The sequence below is a fragment of the Sinocyclocheilus rhinocerous genome, unplaced genomic scaffold, assembly GCF_001515625.1.
Source record: "Sinocyclocheilus rhinocerous isolate Xijiao unplaced genomic scaffold, SAMN03320098_v1.1 scaffold5207, whole genome shotgun sequence".
Taxonomy (NCBI): domain Eukaryota; kingdom Metazoa; phylum Chordata; class Actinopteri; order Cypriniformes; family Cyprinidae; genus Sinocyclocheilus; species Sinocyclocheilus rhinocerous.
In genome coordinates, this window is record NW_015666721.1 from 34,617 (window position 1) to 54,217 (window position 19,601).

Genomic DNA, 19,601 nt, shown 5'->3' on the forward strand with positions numbered 1-19,601 from the left:
TAGCCGGGCCGGGGTCTCAGTGTTGCACTGGAATCAGCCGGCCCAAACTCAAGGCACGATTCGTTGACCGAAAATGCCTGCAGGTCCCCCACCCTCTTGATCGAGGCCAATGCAGTCAGGAGTAGGGTTTTCATAGAAAGAAACTTCAACTCGACTGACTGCAAAGGCTCGAAGGGGGCAGCTTGTAGGGCACTTAGCACCAATACCAAATCCCAAGAGGGTAGGGAGAGAGGCCTAGGAGGATTTAACAGATGCCAGTGCATCTGTGCCGAGCGTTGCCTCGGTTAGGGAGTAGAACCACTGGCAGTGGGTGGCTTCTGGAGATGCAAACAGGTCTACCTGAGCAACTCCGAACCATCTCCAGATCAGCTGAACCGCCTGGAGGGGGATTCTCCACTCCCCTGGAAGTGCTGCTCGAGACAGCTCTTCGGCTGCCCGGTTGAACACTCCTGGGATGTGGATGGCACGAAGGGACCTCAGATGCTTCTGACTCCAAAGGAGGAGGTGGCGGGCGAGTTGCGACGGGAGCGTAAATCACCTTGCCGGTTGATATACGCAACAGTTGCAGTGTTGTCCTTGCGGACCAGAACGTCCCTGCCCCGAAGGCGCCCTCTGAGGCGGCTCAGGACAAGGCGTACTGCCAGCAACTCGAGGCAGTTGATATGCCAATGCAGTTGGGGACCTGTCCAAACCCCTGACACTGCGTGCCCGTTGTACATGGCCCCCCAGCCGGTGGCCGAGGCATCCGTGAATACCACAGCATGCCTGGATACCTGTTCCACGGGCACTCCTGCCCGAAGGAACGAGGGATCTGACCACGGGCTGAAGGTTCTGCGGCAGGCCGGTGTAATCTGAACCCGGTGAGTACCGCGTCGCCACGCCCACCTCTGGACTCGGCCATGGAACCAGTGCTGAAGTGGTCTCATATGGAGCAGACAGAGCGGAGCTACCGCCGCAGCTGCAGCCATATGCCCCAGGAGCCTCTGAAAGAATTTCCGTGGGACCGCCGTCCTGCCTGATAAAGACTTGAGGCAGTTCAGCACCGACTGAGCACGTTCCTGGGTGAGGCGTGCTGTCTGGCTGACCGAATCCAGCTCCATGCCGAGAAAAGAGATCCTCTGTGTTGGCACGAGTTTGCTCTTTTCCCAGTTGACCCGAAGACCCAACTGGCTGAGATGTCTGAGCACCAGGTCCCTGTGTGCACACAACTGATCACGAGACTGTGCGAGTATGAGCCAGTCGTCGAGATAGTTGAGGATGCGCACTCCCCGTTCTCTCAAATGAACAAGGGCTGCCTCCACGACTTTAGTGAAGACGCGAGGAGACAGGGACAGCCCGAAGGGCAGGACCTTGTACTGATATGCCTGACCCTCGAACGCGAACCGCAGGAATGGCCTGTGCCATGGGAGGTTCGAGACAAGAAAGTATGCATCCTTCAGGTCGATTGCTGCAAACCAATCTTGGGGACGGATGCACTCAAATGCGTTTCTGCGTCAACATCTTGAACGGCAGCTTGTGAAGTGCACAGTTCAAAACTCGCAGATCCAAGATCGGTCGTAACCCACCGCTTTTCTTGGGCACAATGAAGTAAGGGCTGTAAAACCCCGACCTCATATCGGCTGGAGGGACCGGCTCTATCGCGTCCTTCACCAGCAGGACTGCGATTTCTGCATGCAAGACAGGGGCATCGACAGCCTTTACTGATGTGAACCGGATGCCTCTGAACTTGGGGGGTCACCGGGTGAACTGAATCGCATAGCCGAGTCTGATGGTCCGCAAGAGCTACCGAGATAGACTGGGAAGCACTAACCAGGCTCCGAGAGACCGTTCCAGTGGAACCAACGGAACCACAGACGTATGCCGCGGTGAGGTAGCGTGGTGGAACACAGGGACCCAGCCCGGGGCCTGTGACGGCCTGGCCTGTGATGGCAGAGGGCAGAGTCTGGGTGTGAAGTGTAACACTCACCTGATTCCTCCTCGTGTGGGAGAAGCTTGAGGCTTGTGACAGCCTGGCTTGTGACAGCCTGGCGTGTGATGACATGAAGCGGGGACTCGAGTGCTACAGCCCTTACCTGGTTCCACGAATGGGCAGGAGGGGTGCTCTTGGGAAACCCACTGCTGCCCGCTGGCGAGAGAGGAGGGAAGTGATCCCGTGATGCACGGTTCACCACTCTCCTCCTCTTGAGAACCAGAGACCGAGGAAACTGCTCTTTTATTGAAGTTTTGGGTACAAAAACAGAATGAAACAAAAGATTCTCCACCCAGCCCTCCTCCTCCTCTCAGGGCCTCTTGCACAGGTTTGGCGGGTGCCTGGACGGGCTGGGTGTCCTGCCTGCGACCGGCTTCATGACGTTGCATGGTGGAAGGTTGCTGCGTGGCAGCGGGGGCGGCCGCAGGGGGGCACTCACGGCGACGAGCAGGCTGAGGGGCTGCGGCCTGGGTGGAAACAGCAGGTTTCCTCCGGCGCATGATGTGTTTGATCACCTCAGTCTGCTTCTGTGCCGCCGAGAACTGCTGGGCAAAGCTCTCGACAGCGCAGGAGGGAAAACGCCGGTCTGTGACACGGGAGCATTCAGGTGCTGTACCTTGTCATGCTCCTTCATGGCAGCCAGACACAGCCAGAGATAGCGCTCCTGGACCACTAGCGTGGACATTGCACAACCCAGAGACTGTGCGGTTACCTTCGTCGCTCGAAGCGCGAGGTCCGTCGCAGCACGCAGTTCATTTAGAACCACAAGGTCGTGACCACTCAGGGCTTTGGCCTGATGGACCTGCAGTAACGCCATGGCGTAGAGGGCAGAAGCCAGTTAGACCTGACGAATACTTACAGGCCCATGAGGGGAGACACGGGTCACCCCGCAGAGTGGTAGCGGCTGTTGGACATAGTTGCATGGCCACAGACCGCTCCACCGAGGGAATGCCCGTGTACCCCAAAGCGGCCCCACCATCGAGGGTGGTGAGGGAGGAGGAGCTACAAGATTTGTTCCGGGCAGTAAAAGGTGCCTTCCACGATCTTGTGAGCTCCTCATACACCTCCGGGAAGAATGGCACCGGAGGGGGGCGCTGAGAACCAGCGCGACCCCCACCTAGAAACCATTCATCCAGCCTTGAAGGATCGGGGTGCGGTGGAGGATTCCACACGAGTCCGACATTCTCGACGGCCTGGGAAAGCATAGCCGTCATCTCTGGGTCTGGCTCGGACAACGCTACCGCACCCGAAGGGGGCAACGCCGCCGGGTTGTCATCCCCGGAGAGAGAGAGCTCGCCCTCCGATGCAGCGATCGACATCTGGTCGTCAGAAGGAGCACCGAGGGATACGGGTGGTGTGCTCTGTCTTGCAGAGGGCCCAGCACGCTCCCTTGGAAACTCCACCGGCTGCGGAGTGCTTGAGGGGTGACGAACTCCCTCTGGGGAAGCCGTCACCGTGATCCTCAAATCACCTCTGACTCCACCGGATGCAGCGCTGCCCCGGTTGCCGGGACGACCGCTGAATCGCGGCAGAGGCAGAGGGACCCCGCCACATTTGACGTAACGGAGTCTTTTATGCAACTCCGAGATGGTCATGTCCCCACAAAGAGAACATGCACCATCCACGAAGGCTTCCTCCGCATGCTCAACACCCAGACACGTGAGGCAGCGATCGTGACCGTCCTGAGGCGCCAGGTAACGACCACATCCAGAAACGCACAGGTGATAAGACATCTTTAAAAAGACGCGATCACCCGTGTTGCTCTTTTAGAGATTGCTCTTTTGTGCTGAAGCACGCAGGGGAGCTGGCCACTGCACACTCCTGGTGTAGCTGTCTGCACGAAGACGATCTTTTCCCGTGAGACCGTGACCACCGCTACTGTGCCGTAATGCCCGCACTCGTTCTGCAATCACTCGAGGAACAGGAGACCAGTAGTGATGCACCCGAAGCGAAAGGATGAATTAATGCGATGCACCTGCTGCCTTTTATACCCGCGCTGCGGGGTGTGACAGTCAGATGCGAAATCCGCATGCCAATGTCCATTGGCTCGTTTAGTTAAACTCGAAGTGGATTGGTCTCTCTAAGCGAGATCCCAATTCGTCGGTCATCCGACGTGGCTCGTTTAGTTACACTCGAAGTGGATTGGTCTCTCTGGCGAGATCCCAATTCGTCGGTCATCACCGACGTGACGTCAAGAGTGACCGACTGAAAGGGAACTTCTGCTAAGCACTGGACCGTTTAGCTCACTTTCTTTTAGGTCTCTCATCATTTGCTAGTTATGATTATTTTAACACATTGAACTAATTATAAGATTGCTGTTGTTTTGGGTTTAGTGCAAATACGTCTCTGTCCACATCATTTTACATCTATTTTAAAACATTCTTAATAGTGATAGTAGCTTCATCATGAATCTGTCTGATGCTAGTGAGCTAGTGCATGACGTGTGGTTCACGTGGCCCAGATCTACAGGTGGAGTGATGCTGCGTATTCTTTGTGTCTGTGTGTGTCTGAGCAGCACGAGGCAAAGATTCGCTCTCTCACAGAATACATGCAGAACGTGGAGCAAAAAAAGCGACAGCTGGAGGATAATTATGATGCTCTCAGTGAAGAATTCTTCATGCTGCAGAACTCAGGTAAGACACAAAAAACAGAGTTACACACCTTATAGAGAGGACAGGAGTGATATAAAGCCTGATCATAAGACGTATTAAATATTATTCTTTTAAAATGATAATGATTATTATGACATTTTTTCAACTCTAACTCGTTTTATGCGAGGCTGTTCTGACTTAGGTTCCTCAGGATTTTTTCCTGTAGTGGATTTTCAAACAGACCAAACTTCCAAAGAGCCACAGTTTAGATGCATTTTGGTTCTTGAGAGTTTGTAGGTGTTGTTATGTACCTTTTTATTTTATTTACATACTGCACCTTTAAGACTTCTTCTAAATTAATAATTGCACCAATTTCAAGCTATATTCAAACTCAGAACTGTCTGAAGATCTGTGCAGACTTAGCATGCTGTATCTTTTCTAAATGATTGGTCTTACAGGTTTGCTATATTGGACATTCAAATTCCCCAAAACCCCTCTAGACTGTCAAATGAAGTGAGAACGTAAGATTTCAGATTGAGGTTGAGCTCACTTCTGGACTGCTGCTCTACACTGTACTGCTATATTAATGATTGTGTATATGTGTTTATATCAGAGAGTCAAGTGGCAGAAGTGGATGGAGGAGAGAAGGCAGACAGAGAGGCTGATGGGAAAGTAAGTAGAACAAACATGGATCTAGTATTTAATACATAAACAGTCCTGTGACTAGTGTAAGAAACACATGCATGCATACATTATGACAAGAGAGATGGTGTACATGATGGGGTCATGGGATAGGTCAAATATGACACGGTTATTGTGACACGAGTCAGTGCAGGTGTTTATTTGTGTGTGTTTGTGTAGAAGGCCGCTAGTCGTCCATCTCTCCACGCGGAGTCCCGTCAGACGCAGCTCAGCCACCTGCGGGATGAAATCAACGAGAAGCAGCGACTCATCGACGAGCTTACAGAGTCAGTCCTCCTGTGTAGATGAGCGTGAAAGCCTAGCATGATCATTGGATGTGGTAACTGAGGCGCTAATGCTGTCACCACCTGTCTTGCAGTAAGAATCAGGCTCTGGAGCTGGAGCTGGCTCACGTGCGGTCCAGTCTCAGTAACCTCAAACGGCAGGACAACACCAAAAGCGCCTGCCTGGAGCAGCTGTCGTACGTTTTCTTCCACTACTGCATAAATACACGGAGATAGTAAATCAGCCGTTTGCATGACGGTGTCATGAGTGTAAAGAGAGGCTATAGTGTGTAATGAATGTGTGTAGTGTGTGTTAACAATGGTTTCTCATCAGGTTTCAGCAGGAGAGAAACGAGCAGTCCAAACAGGATCTCAAGCGCCTGGAGGAGACTGTTGTACGTTTCTCATACGCACTCCTCCTCTTATTCGTCAGTGAATCTCTGCACCATGTGATGATATCATTTCAGAGTGCTTATTTGAAACACGTCTCTGTCGGATGTTATATGTATAAGCAGCATATATTTATTTAAGCTCCAATATTAACATCTCGCAGCATTCACACAACCCACAAAATATGTGATTCTGCATAACAGACGAGTCTATGAAGTAGAGCTTTGGTGCTAATAATATGTGACCCTGGAGCACAAAACCAGTCATAAGGGTCAATTTTTCGAAATTTAGATTTATACATCAGCTGATAGCTGAATAAATAAGCTTTCCATTGATGTATAGTTTGTTAGGATATGACAATATTTGGCTGAGATACAACTATTTGAAAATCTGGAATCTGAGGGTGCAAAAAAATCTAAATATTGAGAAAATCATCTTTAAAGTTGTTCAAATGAAGTTCTTAGCAATGCATATTACTAATCAAAAAATAAGTTTTGATATATTTACGGTAGGAAATTTACAAAATATCTTCATGGAACATGATCTTTACTTAATATCCTAATGATTTTTGGCATAAAATAAAAATCGAAAAAAAATGAAAAATCGGTTTTGTGGTCCAGGGTCACATATATCTATTTATCAACATAATACTTTTCTGATTAGGCATTTATAAATCAACATAAAATAAGTGAACTGTTGACCTGCTGTTTTTGAAAAGATGTTTGATTTAAGACAGTGACAGGAACAAGTAGCATTTTCTATTCAGTGAAAACCTGAAAGCGAGGCCAGTTTCATAAATCTGTTAAAACAGTGTTTAACCACAGGATTTAGTTGTAACAGAAAACAAGAAATGGCATTACATAATCCAAACTGAAAGATGAAATAACTCGATTTAAGACTTCCTAAGATCATAGAATTAGAACGATTATTGAAACTTTATATATGTGATTATCACAAATTTCAGACACACAGGACATGATCATACATTGCATTCACGGTGTGAATTAAATATATATTTCTTCTTATAAAAGTTACAAAAGTGATTTAGTCAAGAGAAGTGAGAGATTTTCTCTCTTTTGTTGTTTGATTAACATGAATGACTGCGGTCACTTTAAGAGCTGCCCGGAACCAACATACTGTTACACATGTTTTTTTTCTCATCTGTTTGCTAAATTACTGTGTTTACGAGGATACTTGCAAAGACGGCATTTTGTCACATACAAGTGTGTGAATTTAACTGTTGAAGGCCTATAAATTGGCAAAAATAACTCTGTTCAATCCTCCCGCGCTCTATGAGCACTGTCTTCATGTGCGCGCACATATAGCCAAATGAGTTTTCTTTTCATTGCTGATTGCGTTTCAACGGCTTAAAATAAAGCAATACGCCTAAAATACGTCTAAAACCCCCTTAGCTGTTATAAATTCACTGTAAACCACGGCTTCATGGGGCTTATTGCTTTTATAAAACGGTTATTCCATATACATAGTAAGGTTTCACAAAATAAAACAGCAAATAACGTGTAATGATATTAAAAGGGTCATATGATGTTGCTAAAAAGAACATTATTTGGTGTAATGAAATGTGTTTATGCGGTTTAAGGTTAAAAAAACACATTATTTTCCACATACTGTACATTATTGTTTCTCCTCTATGCCCCGCCTTTTTGAAACACGTCGATTTTTACAAAGCTCATCGGTCTAAAAAGCGAGGTGTGCTCTGATTGGCCAGCTATCCAGTGCGTTGTGATTGGCCGAATACCTCAAGAGTGTGACAGAAATGTTACGCCCCTCACCATCCTGTGATGCCCTGTCAGGCCGGAGCATTGATTCAAAAACATTAAAACCCATTATAAACGAGGCATTTGTTGCATCCAGTGGGGACATAATTACAAATTATAATGACTTATACTGTCTTTTTACACATTGCGTTTGTAATTTACAACAGCTTCGAACGTAGCTCAGCCAATCAGAATCAAGGACCGGCACTATCTGTTTTATAATCACTTGTTTTTAAACAGCAATGCTTAAAAACACATGCAAATGATACATTTTCGTGACCACATACCACAGCAAATACCAGAATACTTGAGAAAATGTACACAGTAATAGTGAGACCAGGGGCCAGTTGCATAAACATAGCCACTGTGTAAAGACTGTGTCTTAAGAACTAGTTTGACCAACTAGTTGTTAGCCAAGAGGTAATCAGACTTACCTTTTGAATTCAAATGAGACCATTCTCCCTTTTTATAACTGACTTTAAGAAATTATGACCAGTCTTAAAGAGAAAAAATTAGATGACTAACTTTTTAAGTCTAGTCTAAGCGGTTTATGCAATCAGCTGCAGATCTAGATTGAATAGGTTACGCCACAAAATATTTACTTTGACAAAATGCTGTAGAATTTCTGACAAGTTTGTTCATGGCCTGATGTTTCAATGAATGTTCAAAGAGCAGAAAGTCTCTTACAGCATAGCGTGACCTTATAAATGTTGTGGTGGCTCCTGCCGCTTCTGTGAGAAATCACTCTCGAAGCCTTGAGGTTTTGATGCCAGAATATAGACTTTATTATCGGAGACAATGAAGCTGAGAAACTCTGCAGAGAATCTGTTAAGTCACACAGGAAACATTATCATAATAGTAGAATAACGTGATTACTGTCCTGCAGGCCTCCTTACATACAGGAGGAAACACATGTTCATAATAACAGAATAACTTGATTACACACATTACACTCTCCTGCAGGCTTGAATGTTTCACACCTAAGCACATGTTTTCATTTATGATCGTGAATCATCAATAGGGCCATGTCCTGAAAATTAAGAATTTCACTGCTAATACTGCATGTTAGTAATAACCAAAACAGGTTTTTGACTCTCATACTCTCGTTTGAGGTCTTATGGAGCTGCTTCTCTCTCTGTCTTAGGCCCGTGAACTCCAGATCCTCCACAACCTGCGCAAGCTGTTCGTTCAAGACCTCACGACGCGGGTTAAAAAAGTGAGTTCCACATGTGAACACGGAGATCTGGCTTCACAAATATTCGGCTGCTGTGTGTCTTTCTGACTTGTTCTCCTCACACAGAGTACAGAAATTGGACCTGATGATAGTGGGGGGTCTAACACCCAGAAACAGAAGATTTCCTTTCTTGAGAACAACCTGGATCAGCTTACAAAGGTCCATAAACAGGTGAGAATGTGTATTCTGTGCGGAGTACATTTTCTGTCTCAACTCAGTCTTAAATTGTTAATTAAATGTGACAGAATGGATGTAACTTTTTTCTGTTGAGCAAAGTATTTATATAAAATACAAACAGCTTAGCCTTTCCAGATGAGATTCAGGCATTGTTTGGTATTTCCAGTCTTTTATTCTTTATCTTGCTCCAGTGTTCTTAAAAAAAATAAAAATATCATGACAGAAATTTCGTTCACATTTAGAAATGAAATTTCTGCCATGATTTATTCACCTTCATGTCATTCCAAATCCACTTTTGTTCATTATTTGAACACAAATTTTAATATTCTGTTATCATTTTTGTCCAGCCATTGGAAGTCCATGCAATCAAATTTGTTGTTGGCTCTTAAAGACATTGTGAAAGTAATCCGTAAGTCTTTTGAAGAGACACAATCTCTTTATATGATGAACAGATTTAATTTAGGCTTTTATTCACACAAACTTTGATCAACACATGCAGATAGAGCTCATCAAATTATGCTAAATGGCGACTGGAACAGGCATGCATAGATGAGCTTCAATCTATCACAGATTTAACACGTCAAGTTCTTAATGTGTGCTTTCCTTCTTTCCCATCATGTAAGAGTGAGCAAAAGACACAGCATTGATATATAGACCAACAATTTAAAAAAAGCACATCATTAGCGCATATGGAAACATATGGATAGCATCAGTCTTAGTATGATTGACACTGATGTTTTTGGTTTTGAGCAGGAACAGAGTATAAGCAATTGCATTTCATAATATTGTATCCCTTTATTTGTAATTGATGATCATTTTAGTTACTAATGGCCTGCTCTGCAAATGTTTGCGCAGCTGGTACGTGATAATGCAGATCTGCGGTGTGAGCTTCCGAAGCTGGAGAAGCGTCTTCGTTCTACGGCTGAGCGGGTTCGGGCGCTGGAGGCAGCACTGAAGGACGCTAAACAGGGCGCCATGCATGACCGCCGGCGCTACCAGCAGGAGGTGGAGCGCATCCGTGACGCCATGCGCCTGCGCTATCCTCCACGACGATCCAACGCCGCTCAGATCGGTACTGCGATTCAGTGAAGAGTGCATTTTCTGTTTGTGTCGAACCCTACAATAACAGCTACGAGAGAAACGTTATAACTTATATGCAAGCGCTATACATTAATATATAATAATACCAATTCAGTCATTCCAGTCACGTTTATTTTTATGGCATTTTATACAATACATATTGCTCCAAAAACGCTTTACGGTAATGAAGAGGAAAACATCAATTTCGCAAACTTCTTCAATTAAGAAATAAATTCAGTTATAATTACTTTAATTTTTTTAAATTTTAATTAGAGCTGCTTTACAGTAGAAATTGAATTATTCAGTGATATTTCAAGTACAGGTAAATCAATACAGTTTACTGAATATTAATTGTCTTTTAACTCTTTCCCCGCCAGCATTTTTGGAAAAAAGTTGCCAGCCACTGCCAGCGATTTTCACTCAAATTTGATGGCCTCCAGTATATTTAGCTATATGAATATTTGAATATGCAATACACTGAAATAAAGATCAGAGCCTCTACTTTTAAACAAAAAAAATCTGTTTTATTCCAGCTTAAAGCATTCTTTTTTTTATCAACACTTGAATATAGGTAGGTTTCATAAAAAATGCATAATTTTGAGCAAAAAGGATTTTTATCAAAAACTACATCTGGGTAATATTCAGTATGATTATCAAAGCATAAATCCAGTAAATCGCTTCCATCAACACCGCCAAGGCTTGCACAGACATACTTCCTGGATCAACATTTTACTCTGTAACATTATGCAGTTTTCATTTATATGCTGTCTATTGCTGATGATCGCATTATTTTTCATATGCATCTGTTTACATAAGAGATCGCTCGTTTCTCCGTCCTGTTCACGTGTGTTTTTGTTCGGGAGGTTTTGTACTCGTTCAGAAGATGCGTAATAGCACCCCCGAGTGTATAACAATGAAAACACGGAAAGACGTAAAAACTTGTCTTTGGCGGGGAAGCGTTGTCTTCTAAAAGACGAGATAACTCGTCAATGGCAGGGAAAGAGTTAAGCCACCGCTGAACAGTGGAAGAGAACAAAAACTCCGTGAGGAAGTAGCAGACAACAGAGATTATATAAATACTATTTTTGGTTGTGTTTTGTGTGTGACCGCTGACAGCTAAGCCAGTGAGACCCGGACACCATGTTGCAGCCACGTCTCCCAGCAGCTTCTCCTACACCTCCACGCGCGCGAGTAAACCTGCCACATCCTACAGCAACACTCTCTTCCAGCAAGAGGAGAAAGCTGCGCTTCAGAAAACCAACACGTGAGTGTCTGTCCTCCCTGTCCAGCTCCTGTCTGCTGTCTCCTCCTCTCACCTGCTGTTTGTTTATTTCAGTGTCGGATACAGCACTGTGAGATCCTCAGACATACTGAGCTCCTGTCCGCTCGACGTGGAGAACGGTAAGTGTGTGTGTGTGCTTTGACTGCACTAAAACCATTTGTCCACTACACATGTTGCTGGTACTTGGCCAGGGGATCTGTGAGCATCAGTGATGTAACTGATCACGTTACTACATGAGCAGCCCACAAACAATCATGATGCATTCAGTATTTATGATTGTCACCTAGTTTAACTATTTAATTCAATCCAGTTCACAAGTGTCTTTGATATAACAAAGTTTAGATGTTTATTGATAACTTGAATACATATCAATTTGGTAGTTGGAAATAAAACCATTTTACCCCTATACTTCAACCTTCAACATTAATAGCAGTAATTTCTTGTTTTAAAAATTTTTGAAACACACTGGACCTCATTTCTGCAGGACAGTGGCTCTCAGGACCAGAAATGAGGAACTTATAGTAGGAGTGATCTAGTTTTGTTCTGTGTCAGTTTACCCAGGGATCTTGTCATAGTAAAATCTTTTTTTGGTATAGACATACCTTGTCTTTGGGCCTCTGACGTTCAGGAGCAGCAGGTTTAAAGAGCTGATGCAGAGCCATTATTTCAATCCCAGAACCAGTTTTTCTTAACCATTTTATTTTTTCGACGCCAAAGTAAGCTATTGTCTATGAAAGTGTGAGACTTCCTATTCAGTAGCCACTATAGGTAAATAACTGGAAGAAAACAAAGTGTAGTAAATGATAAAACTATTTCTGTCATGACAACTCTCGGAGGGAATGGCAAGGTAATGTACAGGACAGTGTTAATGTATTTGGTCTTGGCGGAATAGATCTGCTACGCTGCTGCGGCAGAGCAAGTACCGAGACTTGCTACTACCAATACATCCACAACATGCTGCTGTGAGCATGTAAGAAATACTGCTGCTGCAAATATAACATACATGAAATAAACCTCCCACAAAGCAGGAGACATAGAAGGGACCATTCAAGCCAAGACAAGAACAAACACTCCCCAACAAACAGATCTATCGCCAAGACATACTTGCGTACTGCTGCTGCTCCGAAGAGCCATGTGAACCGCATGTATTACTATCTATGTGTGCCTGGGCTACCACGCCGATCGGTTTAACGCTAGTGGCCTATGACTATGTGAGCCTGGGCTACCACGCCGACCGGTTTAACTCAAGCACACACTCATCACAATGAAAACATCGACCTTAGAAATAACGAACGTGAACACTGGGATAATCGCCGATGTATATGGCGAACCCCCGTTGAAATGCATACACAAGAATGCTTATTTCATTTAACCTGTTTCATGTCCGTTACTATCGTGTCCTCGGAGCGATTACATATGCTCTAAACTGCGTTTTTCTCCGGCTGTATAAACACAGATGCTAAATGCTGCTGCTAATATGCTTAATATTCGCTCCTGCATACAGTGCAAACTGCTAACATGACACCTAGTTTAAACTTGATTATGGTTGCTCATTTTTTAATTCAATTAGGCAGACCACGCAATACACACAGCGATATGGATTAGAAGAGCATTCACTTATCTTAGATGTTGATTTCGCTGTTCTGAAGCAAGCTGCAACTGCTACGGCAAGCACTAGTCATATATTTGAATGTTGAGCAGCGAGCTCATTGGCTACCGATACAGAAGAGAACCAATCAGCTGTGCCATGTGATAATGATGTCATTAGGTCAGATTGAGTTAGGCCTATCGGACTGCGCCATCTAGAGTTTCATGCCAGAACTCTGTATTTGTGCGACAAATAAATAATATGATAACAAATACCAGTTTGAAAATATAAAACAGCATAGAGCAGACTGTTTTTGTGTATAGCTAAAATAACCTGAAGTGGATGACACGAAAACCTCACAGATTTATGTTTCAAATGGCCACACCCACTCGTGCGTTAAAAAATCAGGAGGATACGGTGTATGTGTTTGCTTGTAGCAGTAGTAACCTTTCATTCTCTTCCTTTATGCTTTTCAGGAAACAGTACAGATATTAATGATAACAGGTAAGTGAACTTGATATATATTGTGACGATGTGTATTGACTGATTTTAGACTCAATTGCAATTTGTTGGTTGAAGTCTATTTTTTTTAAAATTATAATTGTGAAATTTAAGTTTCCATCATCTTGCGTTTACGTGCATTTAACTGCGTCGAGTACGTTTACTCTCACTGCTTCTGTGTTTCAGGAGCGATGTTCACTGTGGCAGCATGGTGGACGATGCTTCACGAATCTACATCATGCAACAGGAGACTGCAGCCAGTTAATCGTTTAATGTAAGCCAGCACATATGCATATAAAGAGCTAAGAAACTACTGTTTTCATCAGTGCGCTCTGCAGATTCTTATTTTGTCCCGCTTTTCCAGATATTCCAGTTGTCTGCATGCAGCCATCCAGCCCTCGCCATCTTCGTAGAGCTCCAGAACTTTCACTCCTAGACTTCTTGGCTCTGTAGCGTCTTATATTGTATGGGATATATCGTTCATGCAGAGTCATATTATGTATCCCGTCTCATGTATCTCACTGTTGCATGTTTGTCTGTTTAGTAAGAAAACCGCTCATAGGTTGTAAATGAACCCTCACGTACAGTAGATATTTGAATACACACATCTGTATTGCTTGCATTATAATACAGGAGAGAACTACAAATAACTTCCCTTTAGTCTTGCTGAGCCTTAAAGACAGTTAACTATTGTGAATGTGTATGCGCAAATACACACTCCTAGATTCACATATAACAGTGTGTGTGTCATCATGTAGATTTTGATACATATTATATTCAAGTACTGACTACCTCCAATTGTGAAAAAAAACAAAAACATTTTCAATAATATTTGATTTGGATTGTATTCGTTTTCGCATCAAAAATAATTGGGATGAAAAATTGCTGAGATCCACAGATGCTGCGGTTCTAAAACGCCCCAAATGCTTCCATTATTCTGCCAAAGGCTCTGACCAATCACAGCTCTGATTTCTCTCACAAAATCCTGATCAGCCAGTCGGGATGACAGAATGAAGAGCCGTGTGATCTTTCCCTGCAGGATCCTGTAAGCTCCGCCGGATGAATGTGTGACTCCATTCTTTCCACTTCTTCAGGATGTCTTTAGACAGATACGCTTCACTTGTATATTTAGCAAGACAATGAATGACTGTGGCCGTATAAACTCTATTATGATGAAGGTTTAATTATACATTTAGTTAGCACTGAAATGTTCGCTTCTCACACTTCTTCCCTAATTCAGACGTCACCACTAGAAGAGAAAATCTCACTTCACAAACAGATGAAGAGCATTTGTGCAATAGGTCAGCTGATTTACTCGAGATATCTTTATTGAAGGTTGTTGTATGTGATACATGTACAGTGTGCTAGTTTGCTGGAAGCCAATCCGAGAAATAAATGTAATTCGAAGAAGACTGTGATTCTTTGTGTGTGCGTGTTAAACTTGTCTCTTTGAAATTATTGACTTGGGCGACTTTATCTTGATGCCACAATATATCAAGGAGCCTGCAGACATACTGGTTGACAAAATGTTCTTGTTCAACATGAATGAACTGATCATTTAAATGCAAATGCTCTTTAACTGCAAATGCTCACATTTTGAATAAATAAGGTTACCATATGAAATAATTAGGCAATAATGTAACAAGAATTCATTATACCATTTCAGACATAATGTAGACTGTTACGTACAGGTCTTCAGGAGGCCTGTTGTACGAAGTTAAGCCGGGCTCACACTAAAGGAGTTTTAAAATCCTAACCGATTATGAAATCTGGTTGCAGCACACACATGAGGAGAATCTTTGCAGATTATCTTCCCTCAAATCTTAAACATGCACACACTACAAGATTCGAACATCATGGCGCATCACACACAGGCTTTAGTTGAACAAGCTCTGAGTTTCAGAGCAGACAAATCCAACCCAATTTAGATCAGTTTAGAGTTCAACTCAGGGTTTAACTCAAGGTAAATACTTATAATTTGCTTGATGGTAAAGGTTTAAAGTGTGTGATTGCAAAATTTAATAAATACAAATGTTTACACATTTTTCACCTCAGGTTCAGTGTCACTTGGTCTCTGTGGCTCCTGTCAGTCGGGCTCCACCAAGGCTCCATGCTGCTTATCTTAATCCCAAGAGGGCGAAAGGGAGTTTTACCGTAAGGAAGTGCCATATATTAAGTAAATGGAGTAGAAGTAGAGGTGTGTGTTAGCAGAAGCATGGAGCTAGCTTTAGCTCTTTGACATGTCAGCAAGTGCCCTATTTTGAAGAACATGTCTGTTCGATATATTCAATGTAAGGGCCTTTGTATCTGTTGTTTAATGGGCTTTATGGTTTAGGGCTTTATGAGGAGTTTTGTTCTAGAATATAGAAGATATAGAATAGAAGAAGATAACCTACGGATTGGAATGGGATTTACTGCATAACCTGACTTTGGACTGTTTTTATCAGAGGTGGGAGTAAGTCACACATGTGCAAGTCACAAGTAAGTCTCAAGTATTAACCTTCAAGTCTCAAGCAAGTCCAAGTCAATTTTTGTGAGAATCAAGCAAGTCAAGTCAAGTCAAGTCGTAGCTTGGGTCAAGCAAGTCACTGTCAAGTCATACAAATGTCTGATGATTTAACTGAATTTATATATTAAAATAACTTAAAACTACAGTAGTTATGGACTATGGGAGTTTTATTTGCAACAAAAAAAATTGCAATATGCATTTCTACTCAAAAGGTGTCCACATACAGCTTGTTAATAGAGTTGTTAATACAATAAAAATCTAAAAAAAAAAAAATTTTTTAACTACATAGCCTAAAATGTAAATGTAACTGAAATTAGTCCAACATCCCTGGTGTGGGGCCTTTAATGTCTCGGAAGCTTCCCGCCTCTCAAAATGGGCTTGTCCAATGAGAAAGGCTGACGTCCCAAATGGGAGTTTTGAGATACTGGGGAGTTTTAATGACCCTTTGTGTGAAAGCATGGTAATTTGCATATAGAACTTGAATCGAAATTACTAAAGATTCTCAGGACACTAATATATTGCCTATGTACCAACATACAGATTTTTGTTTCTTTTATGCATTCCCATAAACTATCCATAGGCTTTTCACTCAAAGTCTAACACTGAATACCAGTTATTAGACACAGTATATGCATGTGTACAGTACAAAGTGCTACTGCCAAAAACAAAACGGACATTTCCTTATGAACAGTGAATAACCATTTACAATGCATTCCACTTGCAAAAAATACATTTGATAGTGCTCACAAACTGTATTTTAATGCAGTCAAATTTTCAATAAAACTGTTTTCACTGGTATATTTTTCTGTTTCTGTTGTAAGACAACGGGATGAATATGGAATAGAGACTGAAACGCGGCCCATTAAGACTACATAACCAGCTCTCCGTTAGATGTTAATCTGCACAAAAATCCTGATTCATAATCATGATGTCGTCTAATGAAATCAAATACACATAAGATAAAGACAATGGCTGTGCTGTGATTTCGGCTATATTTGCATGTAAAATAGAGTTAGAAGTGACAGAATATCTTGTTTAACCTAAAGCGCTGCTACTCTCAGCATCTCGCTGAACAGAGCAGATGCAGAGAGAGGTGTGTGCGCGCTGGGAAAACAAGACCTCACGCTCGTGCGGCAGTACCGGCGAGTCTCAGGAACTAAATAAGGTTTGTCCAAGAAGTCGCTAGATTTATCGCTAGGCGCTTTTTTTTTGGAAAAAAGTCGCTAAATCTAGCGACAAAGTCACTAAGTTGGCAACACTTGGTTAGGTTGCGGTGTGTTCAAAAACAAACGTAAAAAATTTAAAGTTATTTCGAGTCATTTAACTCAAGTCCTAGTCAAGTCTCAAGTCATGAATATCAAGTCAAAGTCAAGTCAAATCTTTTATGAATATTTGTCAAGCAAGTCTCAAGTCCTAAAATTTGCGACTTAAGTCTGACTCAAGTCAAGTCATGTGACTCGAGTCCCCCACCTCTGCCTAACAGACAGGAACTAAAATATTCAGACCAAACGAGGATAATTAAGACACAGGTGAACTAATGTAATCAAAGGGGAGACAGAAACTAGGTCAAAGAACAAAACTAGACTGACAAACAAAGTCGAAACTAACAGAAACCGTGACTGAATATCCCCTCCTGGAAGGCGCGACCTCATGCCATAAAGAGAGGAGGATGAAGAGATAGCGAACGGATGGTGAAAGGGGCTGGCATAGGGATAGCACCCCGGTGGAGAGATGCAGGAGGAGGTTTAGGAGGTGGACAGTCGACCAGGAGCAGGACAACAAACAAAGTCCATGGAGGTGCAGGTGGAGGAGAAGACCAGGGAGGAGCAGACGGAGGGAGGAGCCAAGACGGAGACAGGAGGAGCCAGGGTAAATCAAACAGAGGGAGGAGCCATTGAGAAGACAGGAGGGAACTGGAGCAGGAGGAGCCAAGTGGGACCCAGACCACAGCAAGGAATGCGGAGGAAGGGCTGACGACTCCAGGGGGCCGACTTCCGAAGGCGGAACCGGTGGTAAGGGAGCCCAGGGCGGAGACTGAGAGCTGTAGAGCCAGGGCAACGCAGAGGATCAGGAGGGCCAAGGTGGAGCAGATGGCTCAGGTGACCGAGGCACTGACGGGGTTCTGGAAGGACGCGTTGGAGCCGGAGTGACAGAGGAACAAGGTGGAGCTGAATGGAGGGAGGAGTCCAACGGAGCCAGAGGGACGAGGCGAAGCTGGAGGAGTGTAGTCCCGAGGCGAGGGCAGGTCGATGACCGACCAAGGTGGAGCCAGAGGGACAAGGGAGCCCGACAGAGCTGGTGGACTGATGGGCCATGGCGGAGAGGAGGAAGATAGGAGCCATGGTAGAGCCACTGGGTCGATGGGCCAAGGTGAAGTCTGGGACTCAGAGGCGGAGACAAGGAATCCTCCAGCCACGACGCCGATGGAGACTGGCAGACCCGCGGCAAACCCACAACACAGACTGAGGGTGAGCTGAGGGGCTGGCAGGATGCGGCAAAGGGGCAGAAGATAGCTGACGACTCATAAGAGGAAGTGGGAGAGGGAGGCTGGGCGGGAATTCGGGATAATGGGACTGGGTTCTGGGATGGTGTGTGCTGCCCACACACACCAAATGGTGACACCCATGACAGGGAGTGCCACAGACAGGAGAACAACCTACGTGGTCGTGACAGGACAGGCAGATAGTTCCAGGTAGACAAACAGTTCAAAACAGACATCCATGGTCGTTTCAGGACAGACAGGGCGTTCATAAACCGCCTCCTTGGCCGTAACAGGACAGGCAGAGATTTCAGACGATGACGAAAGATTGGGGATAACAGAAGTCTATCAAATCCTCAAGTCTATCGAGTCCTCAGCTCACCCTCAGCGGTGGTACAGTGGGCTTTCCTCCATGCCTTTGCTCTTCACTGTTTCATCCACCGTTGTGTGCGTTGTTGCCGGCTCTCGCACCTGGTCAGACGATTGATGAGGCTCTGGCTCCGGGACGATCCTCAGCTCTGTTGCTCTTTCTGGCGATGGCTCGTCGGTCGCGGTGGGCTTTGGCTCTCCATCTGCGGTGGGCTCTGGCTGACGCTCGGCACAGCGGAGTGATGGTTGGCTGGGCTCTGGGTCTGGAGTGGAGCTGGTGTCGTCGTCCGCTGGTCCAACGGTCAGGGATGAACCGCATGATACCAGCACCCACTCTACGTAGTCCATAAAGCTCCCTTACGTGTAGCAGTGTTCAGTCCAGCATGTAAGAACATGCACAGGCAGTCATCCGGGAAGGTGGTCAGATGGGTGAGACCAAGCAATTCTTCCATATGCTCTTCGAGGAAACGGTTCTCCTGCTCCATGTAAAGCAGGCAAACGGTGGCAAAGTGATCCATGAAGTGATGGAAAAAACAAAATGAAAAATAATCGGGGGTAAATCACGCCGCTTTACTTTCTTCTTGGTCGGTTATTCTGTCACGGTGCTGCGAGATTGAAGGGGCATGAAGAAGGCAAATGCAAATAGGGTATCTATTCCACAAACACTAAAGAACAGGTAATCCACAAAC

General features: G+C 44.4%; 1 protein-coding gene across 2 annotated transcripts in view; it reads left to right on the plus strand.

Annotated features, from left to right (window-relative positions):
• Positions 1-14,352, plus strand: part of LOC107733053 (kinesin heavy chain-like) — a 29,684-nt gene extending 15,332 nt beyond the window's left edge. For both annotated transcript variants that reach the window (XM_016544555.1, XM_016544556.1), the window contains 13 exons: positions 4,485-4,602; positions 5,174-5,232; positions 5,422-5,528; positions 5,621-5,722; positions 5,860-5,920; positions 8,838-8,909; positions 8,994-9,098; positions 9,960-10,176; positions 11,301-11,448; positions 11,521-11,585; positions 13,531-13,558; positions 13,742-13,829; positions 13,920-14,352. In XM_016544555.1, the coding sequence (XP_016400041.1) occupies positions 4,485-4,602; positions 5,174-5,232; positions 5,422-5,528; positions 5,621-5,722; positions 5,860-5,920; positions 8,838-8,909; positions 8,994-9,098; positions 9,960-10,176; positions 11,301-11,448; positions 11,521-11,585; positions 13,531-13,558; positions 13,742-13,820 (1,161 nt within the window). In that variant the 3' untranslated portion in view covers positions 13,821-13,829; positions 13,920-14,352. The remainder of the gene's footprint in view (positions 1-4,484; positions 4,603-5,173; positions 5,233-5,421; positions 5,529-5,620; positions 5,723-5,859; positions 5,921-8,837; positions 8,910-8,993; positions 9,099-9,959; positions 10,177-11,300; positions 11,449-11,520; positions 11,586-13,530; positions 13,559-13,741; positions 13,830-13,919) is intronic.
• The last annotated feature ends 5,249 nt before the right edge of the window (positions 14,353-19,601 follow it).